At 42.8% G+C, this 24826-nt stretch overlaps 1 protein-coding gene across 5 annotated transcripts in view; it reads right to left on the bottom strand.

Moving 5' to 3' along the window:
* PLA2G7 (phospholipase A2 group VII) overlaps window positions 1–24826 on the bottom strand; it is a 43348-nt gene that overhangs the window by 14256 nt on the left and 4266 nt on the right. The window contains exons 1-6 of one of the 5 annotated variants that reach the window (XM_077291552.1): window positions 16000–16085; window positions 7111–7236; window positions 6354–6506; window positions 2397–2547; window positions 944–1037; window positions 302–370 (exon numbers count right to left, since the gene is read on the bottom strand). In XM_077291552.1, coding sequence (XP_077147667.1) covers window positions 302–370; window positions 944–1037; window positions 2397–2547; window positions 6354–6506; window positions 7111–7170 — 527 coding nt within the window. In that variant the 5' untranslated portion in view covers window positions 7171–7236; window positions 16000–16085. Of the gene's footprint in view, window positions 1–301; window positions 371–943; window positions 1038–2396; window positions 2548–6353; window positions 6507–7110; window positions 7237–15999; window positions 16086–24056; window positions 24129–24826 lie in introns of those variants that run through there. The other 4 variants (XM_077291551.1, XM_077291554.1, XM_077291555.1 and 1 more) reach the window with 4 other exon arrangements.

Raw genomic sequence — 24826 nt, 5'->3', positions numbered from 1 at the left:
TGTCAGGCAGTGCATGACATAGAAGCCCCATCGTAGGGTCAGAATAGAGAGCACGGTTATGTGTTTTATGTGTCTATCTGTTGTAGTTGTGTCATGGTTTTAACTGAGGTACAATAAAAATTGAAGTTTTTAATCAATTTCATCAATAAATAAATGAATTTAGGTTATTTGTTATAATAGATTAAATTTTGACCTTATTGCTGCACATCAGCAATTGTTTACTGAGGCCTGCCCCATACACCCACACCTGATCTACTTGTGGAATTAAAATTAGCTGCAAACTGTGCGCCCCCATATTTACCTGTGCTCCACCGCAGCAACTACAAATCCCTGCGAGGCCAGCGCGATGCAGATGGTGGAATACAATGTCCTGCAGAGAAAAAGGGCACAAAATGAAGAAGGCAACGCACAGCCAAGCTAAACAGAGGGATCCCCTGCAAATGTTTGATGGATGAGTGAGCACCCCTGGGACCACTGTCTGCATACAGTTCAATGGTGAGGGGTGATCTGCTCCGTTTGCTCTGCTCTCTGTGTGACTCCCATTGGTGTCAATGGGCAAGGTTGCATGCAGGCGAGTCCACCTCTCCGTGGATGTATGGAGAATGTTACAGCCACGTTACATCCGAAAACGTATGGCATTAACTTTAGCTATGCCATAAATGCTCAAAGGATATGGACATGTATTTCTTTTTAAAAGGAGGCAGCAATCAGAACACTAAACATGCATTTATTTGTTTTAGGGACTATATATCAAAATTATTTTCAATCTAAAATACATATATTTAAATACAGAGAAAATGTTCCATATCTTTTAAAATAAAAGTACCCCTTTCAGTCAACCATCTCTGCAGAGTTTCTACATCTTATGCCGTCATGTCAACATGGAGGAAAATCTCCGAAAATGTCCTATATAATTCTCCAGGAGGAGCGCATGATGGATTACCTGAAAGCCCCAAGGCCGTGGGAGAATATAACCAAAGGATATTTCTCTCCGGGATGGAAAGGTGCGTTCATCTTTGCAGGACACTTTACTGATCCTACGTAAGAGAGAGAACAGATTATATGTAGAACTTGCTGTAACCACCTCCATGAGCAGAACAAGGGAGCAATAATGAAGACAACCCCTCTCCATATGCTTAATTAGGGACATCATTACTGGGGGGATAGTAAATAGGGACCACCTAGGACTGCTGTTGCCATCCTTGGTTCTGCCGGACAGTCCAGACATTATGTGTAATGACTACTGATATTTTTTAGGTCTTGTGCAAATGTTGGGCTAGAAGCAAATTCCAATAACAGCGAATCATCAGGGATTAGAGAAGCCAAGAGAAATCATCTGATTGATGGGTGATATCGCTGATGAGAGTTCTCCTGTCTGTGCACACACCACAATCTGCAGGAACGAGCTGCAGCACTTAGAGGCTAAAAGTGCACTGTGGTAGGGAATTGAAATAATCGGTTCCCATTTACTAAAAAAACCTCTACAAATCATCTGTACCAAGCTCCCAAATATAGAAGCAATCATTTCTGCATTTGAGCAATTGCTAGAAAATGCTGGTGTATAGCATCCGGCCCCTCTCCCCCCCCGTGTATAGCATCCGGCCCCCCTTCCCCGGTGTATAGCATCTGGTCCCTCTTCGGTGTATAAAATCCAAAATCCGGCCATCCGCCCCTTGTGTATAGCATCCAGCCCCTCTCCATCGGTGTATATAGCATCAGGCACCCTCCCCCCACCTTCGTGTATAACATCCGTCCCTATGGCCCCCGGTGCATAATGTCCGGCCCTTCTCCATCGGTGTATAGCATCTGGCCCCCCCCTCCCCGTGTATAGCATCCGGCCCTATGGCCCCTGGTATATAATGTCCGGCCTCTCTCCCCTAATGTATAACATCCAGTCCCTGCCCCCGATGTATAACCTCCGGCCCCCGACCATGCTGCCTGCCTTTACCAACATGTGACACAATGGCTGGTGGTGCAGATCTCACTGATACCAGCACAGTCCTGTAATAGAAGCCACTGGGGTAACAAGTCTGTTCATGACTCCTAAATCTTCCCTCATTGCCTGTAAGTGATATTATTGAGAAGTGGAAAAAACTGCAGCAATTCAGCCACGAAGTGTAGACCCCGTAATGTTACAGAGTGGAACGCCGGGTGCTGAGGAGCAGAGGGCAGAAAAGTCACCACCGTTCTGCTGACTCTATAACTGCAAAGTTCAGACATCCTTTGGTATCAGCACCCAGATCTTTAATAATTATTTATAGGCCTTTGTCTGTGATACGAATATTAGAAAATTGCTATATAATACGTATCCTAGTGTTTAGTGAAGAGCAGACCCTTAACTTATAAGACAAAATAAGAAGTGACACAAACAATAAGTGTCGTCTAGGAAAACCTACCAAAATAGTAGCTGAAGATAGCATCCATCACTGTACGGTTGAGCTTTATCATGTCCGCTATTCCCAGGTAGTACTCTCTCCTCGGGATCCACACGGCCTCTTCATACTCATCACTGTCCACACATGGGTAAAATAACCGGAGGAAGCTTCCCTGCGGAAGAAGCAGACGCACCAACAATCAGTGCCGCCATCCCCTACACTGTTTATCTGGTTATTAATAGTGATGCACGGACGTGCTCGGATAAGTACAACACCCACCTACAGGTCATGTCTGGTATTGCAGCTTAGCTCCACTGTGTGTAGGGATCCATTGAATCGGGATGAGCCGCAATGCCGTCCACAACCTGTACACCGTCATGGCGCTGTTTTTGGAAGCCTGCTCCATTCATGGTAGGTACTGACTAACCGTACAAAGCTAGAAATGCTGTTTAACTGTTTAGATGCCACTGTCAATCTCCGACAATGGCATCTATATCGTTATGTGTATGAGTGCCCAATCCACCCGTCTGCAACTATATTGTAGGGTACCGATGTGTTACGAGGGCATCCAGGGGACCAATGAAGGTCCAACATTGCCACCACCTTTGTACTCCCCTGAATCCCAACCTGGGGTCTTGAAGTCTACCACACAAGTGATCAAAAAAACTGCAGGGAAGTAAAAAAAAAAAAAAAAAAAAGTGAAAATGAATAAAATAAAATTAAGCTTTAAAAATGATCATCATCACCACTTTTTCCCCCATTTTGAAGAAATTTACCCCCTAAGGAAAGGGCGATTTTATTTTTTTTGATCTTTCGTTTTTTCCTTCCTTGATTCTAAGAGCCATAACCTTTTAATTTGTTGGTCAACATAGCTGTTTGAAGGCTTTTTTTGCGGGACGGGTTGTACTTTTGAATGTCACCATCGATTTTATTATGTGATGTACGTTAAAGCAAAGAAAAAAATCCAAGTTTGATAAAATAGCAAAAAAAAAGCGCAATTGGGAAATTGTTTTTTTTTTTTAATTTTACGATTCATTTTAGGATTCTCTGGGCCAGTTCATTTAACCCCCAGTTTTTAACTATATAGGTTGTGAAACCCACAAGTGTTTTTTCATACAATTTTTCAAGAAACACTCCTTTTCGTGGACGTTTTCTTTTTCAGAGTTTTTGAAAAATGTCTCTTTTCCGGAATCATTCTTTGCAGCCGTTTAATCGAACATTGACTCTGCATCAAATATGTGGCAAGCCATTGTTTTTCCACCAGAAGTTTTTCAAAACTTCTTGAAGAAGAAGAAAAAAAAAAAAGGAAAACATTTCACCTTATGAACAGCAGTGTGGATTTCTCATAAAATTTATTTTTTTAAGCAGTCTATAAAGGGTGTTGTTGACCTCTGGTGAAATTTTTTCTTTTACTTAAATGCCTGCCATTGTGGCTTTTGGCGTCCATCCATTGTAAAAAAAAAAAAAAAAAAAAAAAAGGTGTTATATAACGGAAAAGCTACACAATGGGTAGTACACAATGTACTACACATTGGGTATGGGTACCGTCACACAGTACCATTTTGATCGCTACGACGGTACGATTCGTGACGTTCTAGCGATATCGTTACGATATCGCAGTGTCTGACACGCAGCAGCGATCAGGGATCCTGCTGAGAATCGTACGTCGTAGCAGATCGTTTGGAACTTTCTTTCGTCGCTTGATCACCCGCTCACATCGCTGGATCGTTGAGTGTGACAGCGATCCAGCGATGTGTTCGCTTGTAACTAGGGTAAACATCGGGTAACTAAGCGCAGGGCCGCGCTTAGTAACCCGATGTTTACCGTGGTTACCAGCGTAAACGTAAAAAAAACAAACAGTACATACTTACATTCCGGTGTCTGTCCCCGGCGTCTCAGCTTCTCTGCACTGTGTGAGCGTCTGCCAGCCGGAAAGCGAGCACAGCGGTGACGTCTGACGTCACCGCTGTGCTCGCTTTCCGGCTATGGCGCTTACACAGTGGAGAGAAGCAGAACGCCGGGGACAGACACCGGAATGTAAGTATGTACTGTTTGTTTTTTTTACGTTTACGCTGGTAACCAGGGTAAACATCGGGTTACTAAGCGCGGCCCTGCGCTTAGTTACCCGATGTTTACCCTGGTTACCGGGGACTTCGGCATCGCTCCAGCGCCGTGATTGCAACGTGTGACCGCAGTCTACGACGCTGGAGCGATAATCATACGATCGCTGCGACGTCACGGATCGTGCCGTCGTAGCGATTAAAATGGTACTGTGTGACGGTACCCTATGTAAGGATATGTACATTCACTGATGTTTTAAGTTCAGGTAATAATGTTTCTTTCATTGGCATGTGGCCTTTGTTGTCATTCTCTTCCTCGTTCTTTTATAATTGGTTGTAAATGAATTACCTAATAATTGAGCAACAAGATTATGTAAGTAAAACTTAGGACTACACAATGGTAAGGACATAGTGTATGTGAAAAAGCGTGCATAGAGGAGAAGGGGCCATGTGACAAACAAATTCTTCACTCGTAAATTTTAAATTTTTCTCTCTCTTCTGTCAAGAATCAAAACTTTTTATTCTTCCGTGAAAACAAATTCCAAAAGTCTGCAATCATTTTTTTATTTTTGTTTTTATGTTCTTTATTGTGCAGCAACAAAGACCTGGTAACTTAATCACTTTGATTTAGGACAAGAAGCCAAACTAGAAACTCCATTTGCAGACATGTTCTGGAGTGTTTTCTCCTCATCAGTGCAAAGAAGGAGGAGAACCGATTTGGTTGTGTGAGAGGTCTCCGATAGGGAGTCTAAGGCCACGTTCACAAGTTCAGTCATTGATCAGTATTTTATATCAGTCTTTGTAAGCCAAAACCAGGAGTGGGTGATAAATCCAGAAGTGGGGACGTGTTTCCATTATACTTTTCCTCTGATTGTTCCACTCCTGATTTTGGCTTACAAATACTGAGGTAAAATACTGACCCAACTCTAACATTTGAATGTGGCCTAGGGGGGAAATCTTCCCTTTTGAAGAGGCCATTTTCAAATTTTTAAAAATGAATTATAATTTGATCTGTGTCGCCATTTTTTGGGATCCATTTCTTTTTTAGTTTTAGGATGGACCAGCGCAAGGATTTTTACGTGGCGAGCCCGTGTTCTTATCGATACCATTTTTGGTACATACAACGTTTTGATTGCTTTTCTGGTGCTTTTTTTTTATTTTTATGGCACTTACTATACAGGTTAATGTTATATTTTGATATATGCTATGGCCCAACAGTGTGCTGCCTTTTTTTGTGGTTGCCTTTATAACGCTGTGGCATTTCAGAAAAAAAACAAAAAACTTTTAATATCTACTGGGGACTGAGCTGCGCTGTAGACTAGTCGTACAGCTGGGTTCCCGGTGACTTCTCCCCGCCCACTGACTGACACTAATAATAAGTATAATAAGGCCCCCAGCTCCCGGTCCTCCCTCCACCACCCCTTCAGCTCACACGATACCCCCATCCTCTCACATTTACATGGATTACCTGAATTTAATTAACCCAATAAATTCGGGCCACCCTCAGCTGAAGGTTGCAGTCAGGTAGTTAATAGGTAGCACTGGCAATTTTGTCATCCAACTTGCTGGGGCAAGCAAAGAGCATAAGATAAGGTCTATGGCAAATCTATAGTGGGCACTAGGAACCAAGGGGGGTCCAGCGTGCGTCAACCAGAGAATAGCCCTGTACTACGCAGACTGAGACTATGCTAGCCAATGTGCAGGGTCTCTCTCAGGGGATGAGGCATTTTGCTGCTCTCTCCCTGACACCTCAGAGGGCCACCTTCCTTATGAAGAAAAAGCATCCGTGGCTCTGGGTGGGCCCTTTCATGTGACAGGTCCTGGGGTAACACCCCCTCTGCCCCCTCCGGTAGTTATGCTACTAGTAGTTTGTAATAATTAATTCCATAAAAGGAACGCAAAAGGTTATATGTTTTACCTGAATGGTGTGGTCGGTCATCAGGTCAGTGCAGCCTACAGTATGGGGTCCTTTTCCTTGGGGTATCCCGCAGAACTGGACGCTACTGTAACTCCCCATCGCTTGCGCTGTCTGGTGTGTCACAAAGCTAGTGGCTGGAGATTTCTCCCGAGCCTGGAAAAAAAAAAATATTAAACTGTTTTAGAAAATATGCCTTTACTTACACAAAGTTATTTCCTTACAGAAAGATTTAGTAGTTGGTGCAAGACAATGAATATACTACAGGAAGCGGGGGCGGGTCTTTGCCCCCCTACAGGAAGCGGGGGCGGGTCTTTGCCCCCCTACAGGAAGCGGGGGCGGGTCTTTGCCCCCCTACAGGAAGCGGGGGCGGGTCTTTATCTCTCTACAGAAAATAGTGAATGGGAGTCTGTCGCTTTCCTGTCTGTCAAACTGCATACAGACACAGAGGCAGGCTTTCAGTTTAGGACAGGAACGTCATTGGACAATGGCAAGTGTAGCACATGCTGGGAGGTTCCAGCTCCTATAGTACTGACAGAATGTTGATAAAGAGGATCCGACCACTGAAAAAGAGTAAATGGTGAGTATGAGAATTGTACACTTTCTGGATATATTAGACGGGTATATGCTCCAAAAGAAGTTTTAATTTAATGTGGGAGTTTAGTGCAGCAAAACCAAGCAAGACCATGCTTTTTTACAGATTTTGTATTAAAAGGCAGATAAATGTTAAATAGTAATTATGAAAAACACAAATTCTCACCCAATGAATGATTCGGAAGACACTGATCAAAGGTCGCGAGAACCTTGTGATATGGACCATTCCAAACACACTCTTCACCCAGTCTACTGTATCAGTTCATGTACAAGGCTAGCATGACAGGTGCTCCTATAATGCAACATGACATGTGCCAGTTACCATGACATGGGTATGAGCCCTTGATTGCAAAAAAACAGCTACATCATCACCAAGCATTCATATTGCAATGCAGAGCAGAGAGTTTCACAATTTAGTTAGGATACCTCCAGGTGAAAAATAAAAGGGTTGTCTCATATGCTCCTGCTTAAAACCCCCTTCTACTAGCCACAGTAAAAAAAAAAAAATTTTACAAAAGCAATTTTCCATAATTTCTGTGCAATCTTTCTGGTCTGATCAACTGTTTGTTGAAGCGACTTCTTGTCAGCTATACTATTTTTAAGGGGCTCAAAATCTCAGTCTGAAACGCTTTTTTATCCTTAAAGGGAATCTGTCACCCCCTGTATGATTTTTATCTATTATTATGGGCAGTGGAAGCTCCCTCCCTCTGCGATGCCCTGCAATGTCGCTGTCACTATTGACATCGGTATCACAGAGGTACTAGTACCGATGGTGGGCGTCACTGCAGGGTGTCAGCTCTCACATAGAGCCGTCACATGCACTCAATAGTGACTGCTCTCAGCATGAGCCTGTGCGATCATGGTGCCATATATTATACGGCCCATGTCAGGAAGGGGTAAAAGGGAATTTGCCCCCCCAAAATTTTTTTTCAATAATTAAAAAAAAAAAAAGTGTAAAGTATTAATGTTTACATTTTTTTTAATTAAAAATCTCATAGTGCACAATTTTCCTTTCTCCCCATAGACTAGTGTAGGAGGCCGATCCGGAACAGAAGAAGTGACCAGCTTCTATATAGGTCAGATAGACCAATAATTATGGCTGTAAATTCATCTGCTAATTTTGAAATGTTCAGTAGAAAAAAAAATATTGACATTATATAATAATTATATAATACACGTCTAAGGAATGCAGTCGTGGAAGATGAGCCATGCTGGGTAATGCCGCCAAACTGGTTTTATTTGCAAATCCTGTGTTATTAAAACTCATCAGTCCATGTTGAAAACTTAAAAAACACCGTAATAATAAACTCATAATCCCGGAATGTTCTGTTCTTCCGTTACATTGTTCGGAAGCTTACTAAACGTAACTGCAAATTCCTGTTTATTCACATCAGGAGTGCAGTGAACAACTTTTTGTTTTTATATGCAGAATCCATGTATGTGTATGCTGAACTTCTGACACACCATAGTCACCGTAGGATCGGTGATAACTTGCTGCCCAACAATGGAATCTGCATTGATTGGGAAATGTTTATCCAGTTACATAATGGCATGGCAAGTTGGACGTCCAACTGCCGCTTCATGGTCCTGCCAGAATAAAAAAAAATAAAAACACAGCAACCCCTACACTCTTCATTCTAAGGGCTGTATAAATTGGCCGAAGATCAGAACACAGTGCATGGACTGGCCGGCGGCTCTCCCTACCAGAGCGTGAAAGCTTCATGTATTTCTATGTAGCTGTGATTCTCAGGTTGGTAGAGCTGCTGACCAGTTCACGAATAGCGTTCTGATCTCCGCCCAATTTATGAGGTGGTCTGCCTGCGCCCTAAGGTGAGTAATAATCCCCCATTCTGCCGATCGGTTGGTAACTCCACCGATAAAGATGTTTTGACCTATCCTGTGTGTCCATATCCTTTATCGGGATCCATTCATTTTCGTTCATTTAAAAGTCAATGCGTTTTTGGTCAAGGAAATAAATATATACTCAGGAGAGTTTCTGATGGAAGGTATGTCTTGTGTTAATACATATGGTTTTCTGATTTTGGGTACTTCTATATCCATGGCTTGTTTCACGCACTAGACAGCTAAATGTAGCCTCCATCAATGTAAATGTGCTTGGTCAGGAAAAGAACATTATAGATTGTGAACACAATGGTGTGAGGTTTAAAGGGCCCGGCCTGTGCATTCATATTGAACAAAACACAACATAAAGCTGAACAGTAAAAAAAGCTTAATCTGCCAGTAACATGGAGAGCGTAGACCGGACCTTACACATCAGCAGCTGTGTGCACAGAGCCGTCATACCAGGCAGGGTCCAGAAAACATTATGTTCAGGAAATTTGAAAAACCTCATTCAGCCATTTTTAAGTCCTATCTGGGTGAACAGTAAAATTATAATCACTCTTAAGCTTCCCGGATCCAGTGGGACATGCCCAGATTTGGGGAGCCGTTCTGCAAGGTTGGCACCATGCCATAGAGCAGCGTGGGACAGCTAAGCTCATTGTGCAGGCATCATGTTTTACGAGAAGCACTGTGGGAGCATTATAATGTATGAGGGGCACAGGACTACGTGTCTGGGGGTCATCATAATGCGTGTGTGTGTGTGTGGGACCATTGTGTCGCCTCATACGATGTGGAGGGGAGGTGCAGCACTTGTCCATCTTTCCTGACATTGAAATTAGGCAATAAACATAAGGGTGAAAGACCTGGCTATTCATTGCTTGCGTTGAGAAACACGTCATGGTGTATCCGCGGCTTTCTACATGCATTGAAATTAGGCAGGTATGTGAGGTCTGAAAAGGACATCTGTCTGTAGACCGGGCTACATGTAGACTTTGTGAGGTCACTGTGGGCGCTTTTACACTTGCTAAATGGCACTAATTTGTGCCGCATAGTGAGACCGCCCATTTTACGGCAAAATGCAGCCATTTTGTGATCTGGTTTTTGGTCACGAATTGACTTCCACAGGTGGGAGACACTGTGGCATGCTGGGCAGTACAGTCAGGATATTAATTGAACAAGTACACAATATTTGCCTGGCATCAGATGATTGCCCCGACACCTGACAACCTAGCAGGCAGCAGCGCCTCTTCTTTCTCGATATCAGAAGATTACGCATGGCCTGTAACTATTTTTGAATACACTGAACGGCTTGTAATCTTGCGGACTGCTCTCACGAGACTCGATAAAGACTATCATTAGTGTACACAGCTCAGAGCTTATTACATCCTCGGAGTCCATCTTGGCATTCAGAGACCACAAGAAACAAACACAAGAGAACATAGTGCTGGCCATGTGACAACTAATTGTGCTCTCATGACAGGCGGACAAAGACAGAAAAGGGCCGCTGAGAAGGAACAATGCATGGGCCCTTTGACCTCCAATAGCTCATTATAATTCACAATTCTTTCTTCTCTGGAAATTGAAATGGGTCCCACAGGTTGCACTAATGATATGTCCGCCCATGCTCATGATATACACATGAAGCCTTGAAACCATATTGTGGCATTATATGGTAGTGCTGATGAGACCACTAGGAACCTGTCAATAGGATCAACCCTTTTAAGCCGTCTTTATGGGTATGCAGGTCATAGGAAGCTGAACAAAACGATACCTTGATATCTGTGATCCGATGTCTTTGTCCAGAGAAAACCACATTTTTTTCTTATATGTAAATGAGCTGTTAAGATCTATGGGCGGAGAATAGAACTCCCTGAGAATCTGCCTCCAAAGCTTGTATTAAATGAAAAGTTACGTTACCAATGTGAGATATGTAGTTCAGGAGAGCAGACTGTCCGTCATTACATGTCACACACCGGTAACGCCACCTTTCATTTATAATAAGCTCTGGAGGCAGATTCTCAGGGAGATCTGTGTCCCGCCCATAGATCTCAACAGCTCATTTACATCGGATAGCAGATATCAAGGTACCATTTTATTCAGTTATCTATGACCTACGTGCACATATAGAAAACTTAGAAGGATTGATCCTACTGACAGATTCCCTTTAAAATGATTAAAATCAAAAGCAGAAGCACAGAGCAACTCCCACAAGAGAAGATGGGTAACTACACTGAAAAGAATGGAGAGAGAAGTGACGTGGTATAATGTGTAGTAAACAGAAGGTCACGTTATATAAAGCACGACACACAAGGCTTTGTGCAGGGTATAAAACCATACAGTAGATGATATTCACCATAAAGCATCATTCAGGCATCAGTGATTTTTCATGGCGGCAAAAAACAGTCTGACTCATCAGCGTGTCGGATTTTACCATCCGTGATTCATTAATAATTTTCACATATGAAAAAAAATGAATTACAATGTTCCTCCTATACATTATGGGCAACACACAGATGTCATCAGGGTGCTGTCTGTGATTTTCACAGATCCATAGACTTGTAGGAGAAATTTTGATCCATAACTCATGTCAAAAACAAGACATGTCTCTGATTTTTTTATGGCCAAATGGTCTACAAAAAAAAAAAAAAAAAAAGGGTATAGCACCATAGATTATGCTGGGTACATGTTCTGTCCGAGGAAATCATGGCTAGACCAGGTATGTGACATCACACTAATATACCGTAATACACAAAACATAACACTATATAATACACATATACTGACTAGCATACACTAATACAATACACGCACAGAGTGCTATATATTACACACCAAGCACACTATATAATATATGTAATACACCACGAACATCATCTATATAATGCAAAAAGCACACTGTATAATACACACAACACATTGTATATTATATAAAATCATAGAGTACATGTTATACACCACAATACAAGTTATATAGTACACACACGTAGCACATACACAGAACATGACATGCTAATATAATTCACACCCTGCATATTAGATTTACACACACACACACACACACACACACACACCACGCTACATAATACACACACAAAACAGTACAAAACAGACTTAACACAGAATACGACACATTAATAAAATATACACAGTGCACAATATAACACTATTTAATAAACAAAGAACATTACACCTATGTATTATTCAAAACATCACACTATATAATATGCACAACATACATTATATAGTATATGAAACCATACAGTACGTTATACACCATAATACAGCGCACAATGTGCTAGATAGCACACACAGAGAACACACAACATAATGCACACACAGAACACAATACGCTATATATTGCACACCATATAATAATGCATTTTAATAGTACAGATACAGAAAAGCTTTGATTCTGGGATTAAAAATGCAACAGCATTTTTTTTCATGCGCTTTTTTCAGAAGAAGACTATCGAGAAAAACTGCAGAGTACAGCAGTCCTCAGACTTTAGATAGCGAAGATTTCACGAAAGTACATCCACTTTGCTAATAAATTTAGACCATGTTCCCATGTAGAGTAAATGCGGCTTATTTTCTGCTGCTTTTTTTTTGCACCGAAATTCTACAGGTTAGTTGTCCAAGCAAAGTCGATGTGATTTCATGGGAACTGCGCCACCTGTGTTCTAAAGACTCTGCCGAACTGTGCACACACATATACACTGCTTAAAAAAATTAAGGGACCACTAAAATCCCACATCCTAGATATCACTGAATGAAATATTCCAGTTGTAAATCTTTATTCATTACATAGTGGAATGTGTTGAGAACAGTAAAACCTAAAAATGATCAACGTAAATCACAACTAATATCCCACGGAGGTCTGGAGTTGGAATGATGCTCAAAATCAAAGTGGAAAATCAAATTGAAGGCTGATCCAACTTCAGTGGAAATGCCTCAAGACAAGGAAATGATGCTCAGTAGTGTGTGGCCTCCACGTGCCTGTATGACCTCCCTACAATGCCTGGGCATGCTCCTGATGAGGCGGCGGATGGTCTCCTGAGAGATCTCCTCTCAGACCTGGACTAAGGCATCTGCCAACTCCTGGACAGTCTGTGGTGCAATGTGACTTTGGTGGATGGAGCGAGACATGATGTCCCAGATGTGTTCAATCAGATTCAGGTCTGGGGAACGGGCAGGCCAGTCCATAGCTTCAATGCCTTCATCTTGCAGGAACTGCTGACACACTCCAGCCACATGAGGTCCGGCATTGTCCTGCATTAGGAGGAACCCAGGGCCAACTGCACCAGCATATGGTCTCACAAGGGGTCTGAGGATCTCATCTCGGAACCTAATGTTAGTCAGGCTACCTCTGGCGAGCACATGGAGGGCTGTGCGGCCTTCCAAAGAAATGCCACCCCACACTATTACTGACCCACTGCCAAACCGGTCATGCTGAAGGATGTTGCAGGCAGATCGCTCTCCATGGCATCTCCAGACTCTGTCACTTTTGTCACATGTGCTCAGTGTGAACCTGCTTTTATCTGTGAAGACCACAGGGTGCCAGTAGCGAATTTGCCAATCCTGGTGTTCTGTGGCAAATGCCAAGCGTCCTGCACGGTGTTGGGCTGTGAGCACAACTCCCATCTGTGGATGTCGGGCACTCAGACCATCCTCATGGAGTCGGTTTCTAAACAGTTTGTGCAGACACATGCACATTTTCTGGCCTGCTGGAGGTCATTTTGCAGGGCTCTGGCAGTGCTCCTTCTGTCCTCATTGCACAAAGGTGTGGTAGCGGTCCTGCTGCTGGGTTGTTGCTCTCCTACGGCCCCCTCCACGTCTCCTGGTGTACTCGCCTGTCTCCTGGTAGCTCCTCCAGCCTCTGTACACTATGCTGACAGACACAGCAAGCCTTCTTGCCACAGCTCGCATTGATGTGCCATCCTGGATGAGCTGCACTACCTGAGCCACTTGTGCGGGTTGTAGAGTCTGTCTCATGCTACCACGAGTGTGAAAGCACAACCAACATTCAAAAGTGACCAAACCATCAGCCAGAAAGCGTTGGTACTGAGATGTGGTCTGTGGCCCCACCTGCAGAACCACTCCTTTATTTAGGAGGGCCCTATGTCTTGATAATTGACAATAATTTCCATATGTTGACTATTCCATTTGCACGACAGCATGTGAAATTGATTGTCAATCAGTGTTGCTTCCTAAGTGGACAGTTTGATTTCACAGAAGTTTAATTTACTTGGAAAAAAAAAAAAAAATAAGATGAATCCAGCAGGAAGTTGAAGTAAAATTTTATGTTTATTTCTTCATGTTAAAAATACTTATAATGGTAAACCACTCAAAAAAATGGAAGATAATATCTCACAGCATGAAGCACAAAAGTTTGTGGTATAGCAGCGTTATTCTGACGCTTTTCACGCTGCTATACCACGAACTTTTGTGCTTCATGCTGTGAGAGAATATCATCTGCCATTTTTTAAATGGTTTACCATTATAACTATTTTTAACATGAAGAAATAAACAGAAAATTTTACTTAAACTTCCTGCTGGATTTATCCCACTTTATTTATTTTTTTTCATGGACTGTGTGCTCTACCTTCCGTGCAGGAACAGATGAGAGGTGTAATATATATATATATACACTAGATTGTGGCCCGATTCTAACGCATCGGGTATTCTAGAATATGCATGTCCCCGTAGTATATGGTCAATGATGATTCCAGAATTCGCGGCAGACTGTGCCCGTCGCTGATTGGTCGAGGCAACCTTTATGACATCATCGCCATGGCAACCATTATGACATCTACGTCGATACTGTGCCCGTCGCTGATTGGTCAAGGCGAATTCGCGGCAGAATGTGCCCGTCGCTGATTGGTCGAGGCAACCTTTATGACATCATCGTCGCCATGCTGTGCCCGTCTCTGATTGGTCGAGGCCGCCAGGCCTCGACCAATCAGAGACGCGGGATTTCCAGGACAGACAGACAGACAGAAAGTCAGACAGACAGAAAGACAGAAAGACAGACGGAAAAACCCTTAGACAAATAAATATATATATATATATATATATATATATATATATATATATATATATATATATATATATATATATATATATATATATATATATATATATATATATATATATATATATATATATTTTAATTACACACAAAACCACACAGTACGTTATACTCCATAATAAAGACAATGCACAACACACTATATGGTGCTCACAACATGCTACATAACATACATACTGATATAATATGCACACATTATAGAATGTAAACAGCCCATTATACAAGCACACCGCACAAGATACACTATGTAATATAAACAGTACACATTACACACTGCTGTATATAAAACATGCACTATATACCACACATAGTACATGAAACCTATATACAATTCAACCAGCGCACCCATATAGAGATTATGTAATACACAATGTAATTTATACACTATACAGTATATCACACACAGCACATTATACACTATATTACATACAGGACCTTACACACAGACCCACATTACATACACATATGTATATACAGTACATACTATACTGTAGTGTGATATATTACATATTCAGGAATATACACACAATATTACATACAGCACATGACAAATATTATACAATACACATACTGTAGTGCACTGTGTATAGTGTAGTGTGCGACATAGGAATATATACACTATTACATACAGCACATTACACATATACTGTAGTGCACTGTGTACAGTGTGATATATTACATATGACTATATACACACTATTACAGCACATTACACATATTATACTGCAGCGTGCTGTGTGTACTGTACAGCGTGATATATTACATAGGAATATACACTATTACACACAGCACATTACACATATACTGTAGTGCACTGTGTACAGTGATATATTACATGACTATATACACACTATTACAGCACATTACACATATTATACTGCAGCGTGCTGTGTATACTGTACAGCGTGATGTATTACATAGGAATACACACTATTACACACAGCACATTACACATATTATGCAGTACTGTGCACACTGTGTATTGTATGTATCTCTCATCGTACATCATCACACACTAGTCCCTGCGGACTGCTGTGGGGAGCCCCGTTTACACACGACCATGACGTCACTATATATTTCCCGCCCAATCCTGTCACTACTCGCCCAGGTGATTACTATAATTACCGTAACCTCACAGCGGGGGCATCAGGGAGGGCGGCGCGTTGGGTGCTGAGCACAGAGACCACCTCACACAGGCACAGGGCTGACACAGGGCGGGAGATAGGAAGTGTGTGATGGGGCTTCCTGTGCAGTGTCATAGAGCAGCCATTAGGTAACCACAGGAAGCCACAGCGACCCTCAGCCGATACAGTGTGGGGGCTGTGAGGGAGGGAGCCGCCTGAGGGGCCGAGTATGAGGCAATGGCTGCAGTAGTGACACAAGTTACATTTTTCTATCCGCATGGCTTATTTCGCTGGATGACTTGTATCTTTGAGTGACACCGTTCATTTTACTATATAATGTACTGAAAAATGTTGATAACTCCCAAATCATATGAAATAATAGAAAACACTTTGATTCTTTGATGGGATGGGAGGGTTTCTCTTTAGAACATTCCTTGGGCGGTAAAAATGAGCTGTCTGTATGATTCTCCTGGTCAGTAGGAGTACGGAGATCCCATGCTTGTGTAGTATTTTATATATCTGCTATATAATTGTCTAAGAGTCACTTCCGTCTTTCTGTCTGTCCTTCTGTCTGTTCATCTTTCTGGCTGTCTTTCGGTCACGGAAATCCCAAGTCGCTGATTGGCCGTTTTGCTGCAACCAATCAGCGACGGGCACAGTCCAGCGGCAAAATGGCCACCCCCTACTCCCCTGCCGTCAGTGCCCGGCGCCCGCTCCATACTCCCCTCCAGTCAGCGCTCACACAGGGTTAATGGCGGCGGTAACGGACCGCGTTATGCCGCGGTGTAACGCAGTCCGTTAACGCTGCTATTAACCCTGTGTGACCCACTTTTTACTATTGATGCTGCCTATGCAGCATCAATAGTAAAAAGATCTAATGAAAAAAATAAAAAATCATATACTCACCTTCCGTGGGCCCCCGCCGGATCTAGCCGAGGACTTTCCCGCTCCTCGTAACGCTCCGGTGACCGGTCCATGCATTGCGGTCTCGCGAGATGACGTAGCGGTCTCGCGAGACCGCTACTTCATCTCGCGAGACCGCGACGCTCCGGTCCCAAGAGTGCATTGCGGTCTCGCGAGATGATGACGTAGCAGTCTCGCGAGACCGCAATGCACTCTTGGACCGGAGCGTCACAAGGAGCATCGGTAAACTCCTCGGCTGGATCCAGGGGGCCAACGGAGGGTGAGTATATAACTATTTTTTTATTTTAATTCTTTTTTTTTTTTAACAGGGATATGGTGCCCACATTGCTATACACTACGTGGACTGTGCTATATACTACGTGGGCTGTGCTATATACTACGTGGCTGTAAACTACATACATATTCTAGAATACCCGATGCGTTAGACTAGATGGTGGCCCGATTCTACTATATAATTGTCTAAGGGTCACTTCCGTCTTTCTGTATGTCTGTCTCTAAATCCCAAGTCGCTGATTGGCCGCGGCCAATCAGGGACGGGCACAGTCCGGCCGCGAAATGGCACGCTCCCTACTCCCCTGCAGTCAGTGCCCCCTCCATACCCTCCAACCCCCCCCCCCCCCCGTCAGCGCCTGCCACCCACATAGCGTTGTAGCAGTCCGTTAAACCGACTGCGTTACGGCGCGGCATAACGCGGTGTAACGCAGTCTGTGAACGCTGCTATCAACCCTTTGTGACAAACTTTTTACTGTTGATGCAGCCTTGGTTATACACTGCGTGGGCTGAGCTATATACTACGTGGCTGTCTGTGTTACATGGGCTGCGCTATATACTATGTGGCTGCTACATACATACATACATACATACATATTCTAGAATACCCGATGCGTTAGAATCGGGCCACCATCTAGTATATAGCAATTTTCAGACTTTTACATTTTAGGCCCCTAATTCGGAGAGGTATATCATACAGCATAGTTAATAAATAACATTTCCCACATGTCTAATTTACATCATCACAATCATAATTTGTTTTGGTTAGGAAGTTACAAGGGTTAAAATTTACAAAACCATATTTTTTTTTTTACATTTGAAGTTACTTGAGGGGTCTACAGGTCCTTCTCAAAAAATTAGCATATAGTGTTAAATTTCATTATTTACCATAATGTAATGATTACAATTAAACTTTCATATATTATAGATTCATTATCCACCAACTGAAATTTGTCAGGTCTTTTATTGTTTTAATACTAATGATTTTGGCATACAACTCCTGATAACCCAAAAAACCTGTCTCAATAAATTAGCATATTTCACCCGTCCAATCAAATAAAAGTGTTTTTTAATAACAAACAAAAAAAACATCAAATAATAATGTTCAGTTATGCACTCAATACTTGGTCGGGAATCCTTTGGCAGAAAGGACTGCTTCAATGCGGCGTGGCATGGAGGCAATCAGCCTGTGACACTGCTGAGATGTTATGGAGGCCCAGGATGCTTCAATAGCGGCCTTAAGCTCATCCAGAGTGTTGGGTCTTGCGTCTCTCAACTTTCTCTTCACAATATCCCACAGATTCTCTATGGGGTTCAGGTCAGGAGAGTTGGCAGGCCAATTGAGCACAGTAATACCATGGTCAGTAAACCATTTACCAGTGGTTTTGGCACTGTGAGCAGGTGCCAGGTCGTGCTGAAAAATGAAATCTTCATCTCCATAAAGCATTTCAGCCGATGGAAGCATGAAGTGCTCCAAAATCTCCTGATAGCTAGCTGCATTGACCCTGCCCTTGATGAAACACAGTGGACCAACACCAGCAGCTGACATGGCACCCCACACCATCACTGACTGTGGGTACTTGACACTGGACTTCAGGCATTTTGGCATTTCCTTCTCCCCAGTCTTCCTCCAGACTCTGGCACCTTGATTTCCGAATGACATGCAAAATTTGCTTTCATCAGAAAGAAGTACTTGGGACCACTTAGCAACAGTCCAGTGCTGCTTCTCTGTAGCCCAGGTCAGGCGCTTCTGCCGCTGTTTATGGTTCAAAAGTGGCTTTACCTGGGGAATGCGGCACCTGTAGCCCATTTCCTGCACACGCCTGTGCACGGTGGCTCTGGATGTTTCCACACCAGACTCAGTCCACTGCTTCCTCAGGTTCCCCAAGGTCTGGAATCGGTCCTTCTCCACAATCTTCCTCAGGGTCCGGTCACCTCTTCTCGTTGTACAGCGTTTTCTGCCACATTGTTTCCTTCCAACAGACTTACCATTGAGGTGCCTTGATACAGCACTCTGGGAACAGCCTATTTGTTGAGAAATTTCTTTCTGGGTCTTACCCTCTTGCTTGAGGGTGTCAATGATGGCCTTCTTGACATCTGTCAGGTCGCTAGTCTTACCCATGATGGGGGTTTTGAGTAATGAACCAGGCAGGGAGTTTTTAAAAGCCTCAGGTATCTTTTGCATGTGTTTAGAGTTAATTAGTTGATTCAGAAGATTAGGGTAATAGGTCGTTTAGAGAACCTTTTCTTGATATGCTAATTTATTGAGACAGGTTTTTTGGGTTATCAGGAGTTGTAGGCCAAAATCATCAGTATTAAAACAATAAAAGACCTGACAAATTTCAGTTGGTGGATAATGAATCTATAATATATGAAAGTTTAATTGTAATCATTACATTATGGTAAATAATGAAATTTAACACTATATGCTAATTTTTTGAGAAGGACCTGTATATGACAGAAAATACCCACAAGTTACACCATTCTAAATTCTGCACCCCTCAAGGTGCTCAAAACCTCACTCAAGAAGTTTATTAACCCTTCAGGTGCTTTACAGGAATTTTTGGAATGTGGAAGGAACTTTATTTTCACTAAAATTTTACTTTAGACCCAATTTTTTTTATTTTTGGAAGGGTAACAGGAAAAAACGGTCCCCAAACTTTGTTGTGCGATTTCTCTTGAGCACTCCAATACCCAATATGTGGAGGAAAGCTACTGTTTGGGCACACAGCAGGGCTTGGAAGGATGGAGCGCCAGTTGACTTTTTGAATGCAAAATTTTCTGGAATGATTAGCAGATGCCATGTTGCATTTGGAGTGCCCCGGTTTGCCTAAACAGTGGAAGTCCTCCACATGTGACACCATTTTTGAAACTAGACCCCTCAGGTAACTTTTCAAAATGTGTGCTGAGCACCTTGAACCCTCAGGTGCTTCACAAAAGTGAATAATGTCGAGCCGTGAAACTAAGCAAATCAAATATTTACCCCTAAAATGTTATTTTTTTTATTGTCACAAGCTAACAGTAGATGTACCCCAGAATTTGTTGTGCAATTTCTCCTGAGAATACCAATACTCCATATGTGATCAAAAACTATTTTGAGGCACAGTGCAAAGCTCAGAAGGGAAGAAGCACCATATTGGAGATTCAGATTTTGCTGGACTGGTGCCATGCTACATTGGCAGCGCCCCTGAGGTACCGTAACAGCAGAACCCTCCCTATAAGAGATCCCATTTTACAAACTAAATCAATTAATTTATCTAGAGGTGCAGTGATCATATTGACACCATAGGTGCATCAAAGAATTTTATACCATTGGACTGTGAAGAAGAAGAAAAAAATTACATCTTTACCACCAAAATTTTGTTTTAGCCCCAGATTTAAAATTTTTTCACTGAGAAATTGGTAAAAATTGCACCAAAATGTGTTCCACAATTTCTGCTGAATGTAGAAATATCCAATATGTGGCTGTACAGTGCTGCTTAGCCATGCGGAGAGACTCGGGAGGGATGGAGCACTATTTTCCTCAAAGAGCTCAGATTTTCCTAAAATAGTTTGGGGACTCCATATACAGAGGCCCTATGTGCTAGAAGAACAGAATTACCCCTCAAGTGACCCCATTTTGGAAATTATAACCCTTTGGGAATTTATCTAGAGTTGTAGTGACTATTTTGACTCCATGGGTGTTTTCCAGAAACAAGCAGCAATGAATGTTGCAGAGTGAAAATTGAAAACTGCCGTTGTAGTCACCAATACGTTGTAGTCACCACTATGTTATGCCCAGCTCATGCTTCTGGAGACATCCACCTGTAAATTAGGTGGGCTCTCATCGCTACAGAAATGCTAAACTTTAACTTTATCCGGACCTGACCTCACCTCCTTACTTACCAAAATCCCGCACTGTCTGTCTGCTATTTCAGCCTTCTTTTCTGCTCGCTTTCTACAACTGAACATGGACAAAACAGAATTCATCATCTTTCCCCCATCTCCACCCCTCCACCCGACCTATCCATCAATGTCAATGGCTGCTCACTTCCCCCAGTCCCACACGCCCGGTGCCTTGGGGTGATCCTCGACTCTGCCCTCTCTTTCAAGCCACATATCCAAGCCCTTGCCTCCTCCTGCCGCCTCAAACTCAAAAACATTTCCCGGATCCGCACATTCCTTGACCGCGACACCGCAAAAACACTAGTGCATGCCCTTATCTCCCGCCTTGACTACTGCAACCTCCTACTCTCTGGACTCCCTTCTAGCACTCTGGCACCACTCCAATCCATCCTACACTCTGCTGCTCGACTAATCTACCTGTCTCCCCGCTATTCCCCAGCCTCTCCCCTGTGCCAAGCCCTTCACTGGCTTCCCATCGCCCAGAGACTCCAGTTCAAAACCCTCACAATGACCTACAAAGCCATCCACAACCTATCTCCTCCATACATCTGTGACATGATCTCCCGGTACCTACCAACACGCAACCTCCGATCCTCTCAAGACCTCCTTCTCTACTCCCCCCTCATCTCTTCTTCCCACAACCGCATCCAAGACTTCTCCCGTGCTTCCCCCATACTCTGGAACTCTACCCCAGCACATCAGACTCTCGCCTACCATAGAAACTTTCAAAAAGAGCCTGAAGACTCACCTCTTCCGACAAGCCTACAGCCTGCAGTGATCCTGAACCTACTGAACCGCCGCACAACCAGCTCTACCCTCTCCTAGTGTATCCTCACCCATCCCCTGCAGACTGTGAGCCCTCGCGGGCAGGGTCCTCCCTCCTTATGTACCCGTGTGCCTTGTTTTTGCTCCTGTTTAATGTGTTTGTCTAGATTTGCCCCGTACTTCACATGTAAAGCGCCATGGAATAAATGGCGCTATAAAAATGAATAATAATAATAACAACAACAACTTTAGCCCCAACCCTAACCCTAGCCCTAACCCTAATTGGAAAATGGAAATACATAATTTTTTTTAATTTTATTATTTTTTCCTAACTAAGGGGGGGTATTTACTATTTTTTTTAATTTTGATCACTGTGATAGGATCTCAGTGACCAAAATAAAACAAGAGGTAGAATCTTCCTCTGCTGGCCGACACATCACGGCGGGCGCACTGCCCATGTGTCCGCCATTTTCTTCCCGGAGGAAGATGCCAGTGGCCAGAAGAGGACCCAGGGACTCCGGTAAGTATAACAGGGTCCCCGATCCCCCTATTTTCTGTCCTCTGATGTGCGATCACATCAGAGAATAAACACACCGCATTTTTTTTGTGGTCGCCGGTAAACGGTTATTTATTGGCGATCACAAAACAGGGGTCGGTAAAAACCGACCCCGATCATATTCTTTGGGGTCTCGGCTACCCCCGGCAGCCGAGACCCCAAAGATCTTCCGGGTGCCGGCCGGCGGACGCACTGCCTGCCATTTTTTTTTGCCGGAAGAAGATGGCGGCGCCCATGGGGAGCCACGAGCAGCATCGGGGGGCGATTGGGGACCCCTTTTTTTTTTTTTTTTTTTGCGACCGCCGGTTAACGGTTAATTACCGGCGATTGCAACTCGGGGGTCGGTAGAAAACGACCCGAATCATGTTCTCTGGGGTCTCGGCTACCCCCGGCAGCAGAGACCCCAGAGAAAATCTGACTCTGGGGGGGCTCTAAACACTTTTTCCACAGCGCCATTAATTAACAGCGCTGTGGTTTAAGTACCCTTAACTGCCGCCGTTAAAAGGCATATCGGCGGTCGTTAAGGGGTGAAGTAATTAGACAACTTTATTCTTTGGGTCGGTGCGATTACAGCAATAACAGATTTATATAGTTTTTTTATGTTTGGCTGCTGTCACACACACTAAAAAATGCTTTTTTTTTTCCCTCATCGCCATATGTTGAGAGCTATAATTTTTCCATATTTCAACCGACGGAGTCATGTGAGGGCTAGTTTTTTGCAGGACAAGTTGATGTTATTAGTACTATTTACGGGCACATTGCATTTTTTTATTGCTTTCTATTCTGATTTTTGGGAATGAATGAACAAAATCCAGTAATTCAGGAATGGGGTTTTTTTTATGCCGTTCCACGTGTGTTAAAATTGATAAGGCAGCTTTATTCTTTGGGTCAGTAAGATTACATTGACATCACATTTATATAGTTTATTTTGACGCTTTCACACAAAAACTATTTTATATAATATATATATATATATATATATATATATATATATATATATATATATATTTATGCATCACCTTATTCTGAGCTATAACTTTTTAATTTTTTCGCTGATTGAGCTGCATAGTAGCTTTTTTTTTTTACTTTGTCCCACTATAGGACTTTAGCATTCTGTAGGTTGATCGCAGTCCTAATGCATTGCAATGTACCACCGCAGCATTTAGGTGGTTAAGGTGATAATCAGCTGACACCCGGCAGCGACCGCACACACACAGCCTCTGTGAGAGAAAAAAAAAAACAAAAAAAACCCATACATACATAAAACATACTCAGTACATCCAAGGCCAAAAAGCAATTCCTAACCAGGATGTACTGAGTACGTCCAAGGTCGTGAAGGAGTTAAAAATACAAAATGAAAAATGGGCTGATGCAGAAGTTTGGGAACCCTTGGAGATTTGTGTGCTCAGATAATTGACCAAGGTTTCAGACCTTAATTAGCCAGTTAGGGTAATGGCTTGTTCACTTTCATCATTAGGAAAGGCCAGGTGATGGAAATTTCACAGCTTTATAAAAACCCAACCTCTAAGCAGCTGCCTAGCACTCAAAAAATGAAAATTGTGGAGCCCCTCAAAGCAGGAGAAGGCTATAAGAAACTTGCAAGGCGTTTTTAAGCTGTCCTTTCCTCAGTTCAAATGTAATTAAGAAATGGCGATTACCAGGAACAGTGGAGGTGAAGATAAGGTCTGTAAGACCAAGTAGAATTTCAGTGAGAGCTGCTCGTAGGATTGCTGTAAAAAAAAAAAAAAAAAAAAGCTGTATTTGAAAAGAAGCCTGCATCAAAGTCAGGGATATGACCTTTGACATACATTTATGTCAGAGATCTTGAAGAGGATAAATTAATACAAAAGAATTAGGCAATCCCTTTCCTTTTAATATGAAATCCTGTCCTGCAACTAAATTGGCAACCACCAAGCACTGAAATCTGCAGACTGTTTATGTAATTCCATTTACGTATCCCAAAGGATGAATTGTGTAATGCTGTGAATCACGGAGACGATGATGATACATGGAAATGACATCTATACAAGGAAGATTGCTTAGAGTAATACAGTGTTATTAATCACACAGATACTCCTACATCACCATCCTACATGCTTTCCTTGAAGTTTTATGTTCATAATAGGGATTTCAGGCTCACAAAACATTTGGTTAAGGTTCTGGGTTTAGCAGTTATAATACCAACTCTGAAATATTCCCAGTATGTAAGTGTGGGCTATTGCACCCACTGATCAGAGTACAGAGCAACCGTAGGAGCTGCTGTTGGGTTCCAGAAGTAATACACAAAAACAAAGACCTCTTTTACTGATTGACTGAGAGCAGACCATGTGGTTGCACCCTGCTCTCTTGGAAAAAAGGTTGTGTGGTCTGGGGAAGCTGCATAAAAGAAGTTTTATATGAATTCCCCCCAAGATTTGTCATGCCCCCC

The sequence above is a fragment of the Ranitomeya variabilis genome, chromosome 2, assembly GCF_051348905.1.
Source record: "Ranitomeya variabilis isolate aRanVar5 chromosome 2, aRanVar5.hap1, whole genome shotgun sequence".
NCBI classification, from domain to species: Eukaryota; Metazoa; Chordata; class Amphibia; order Anura; family Dendrobatidae; genus Ranitomeya; species Ranitomeya variabilis.
This window is presented reverse-complemented; position numbering and strand designations above follow the sequence as displayed.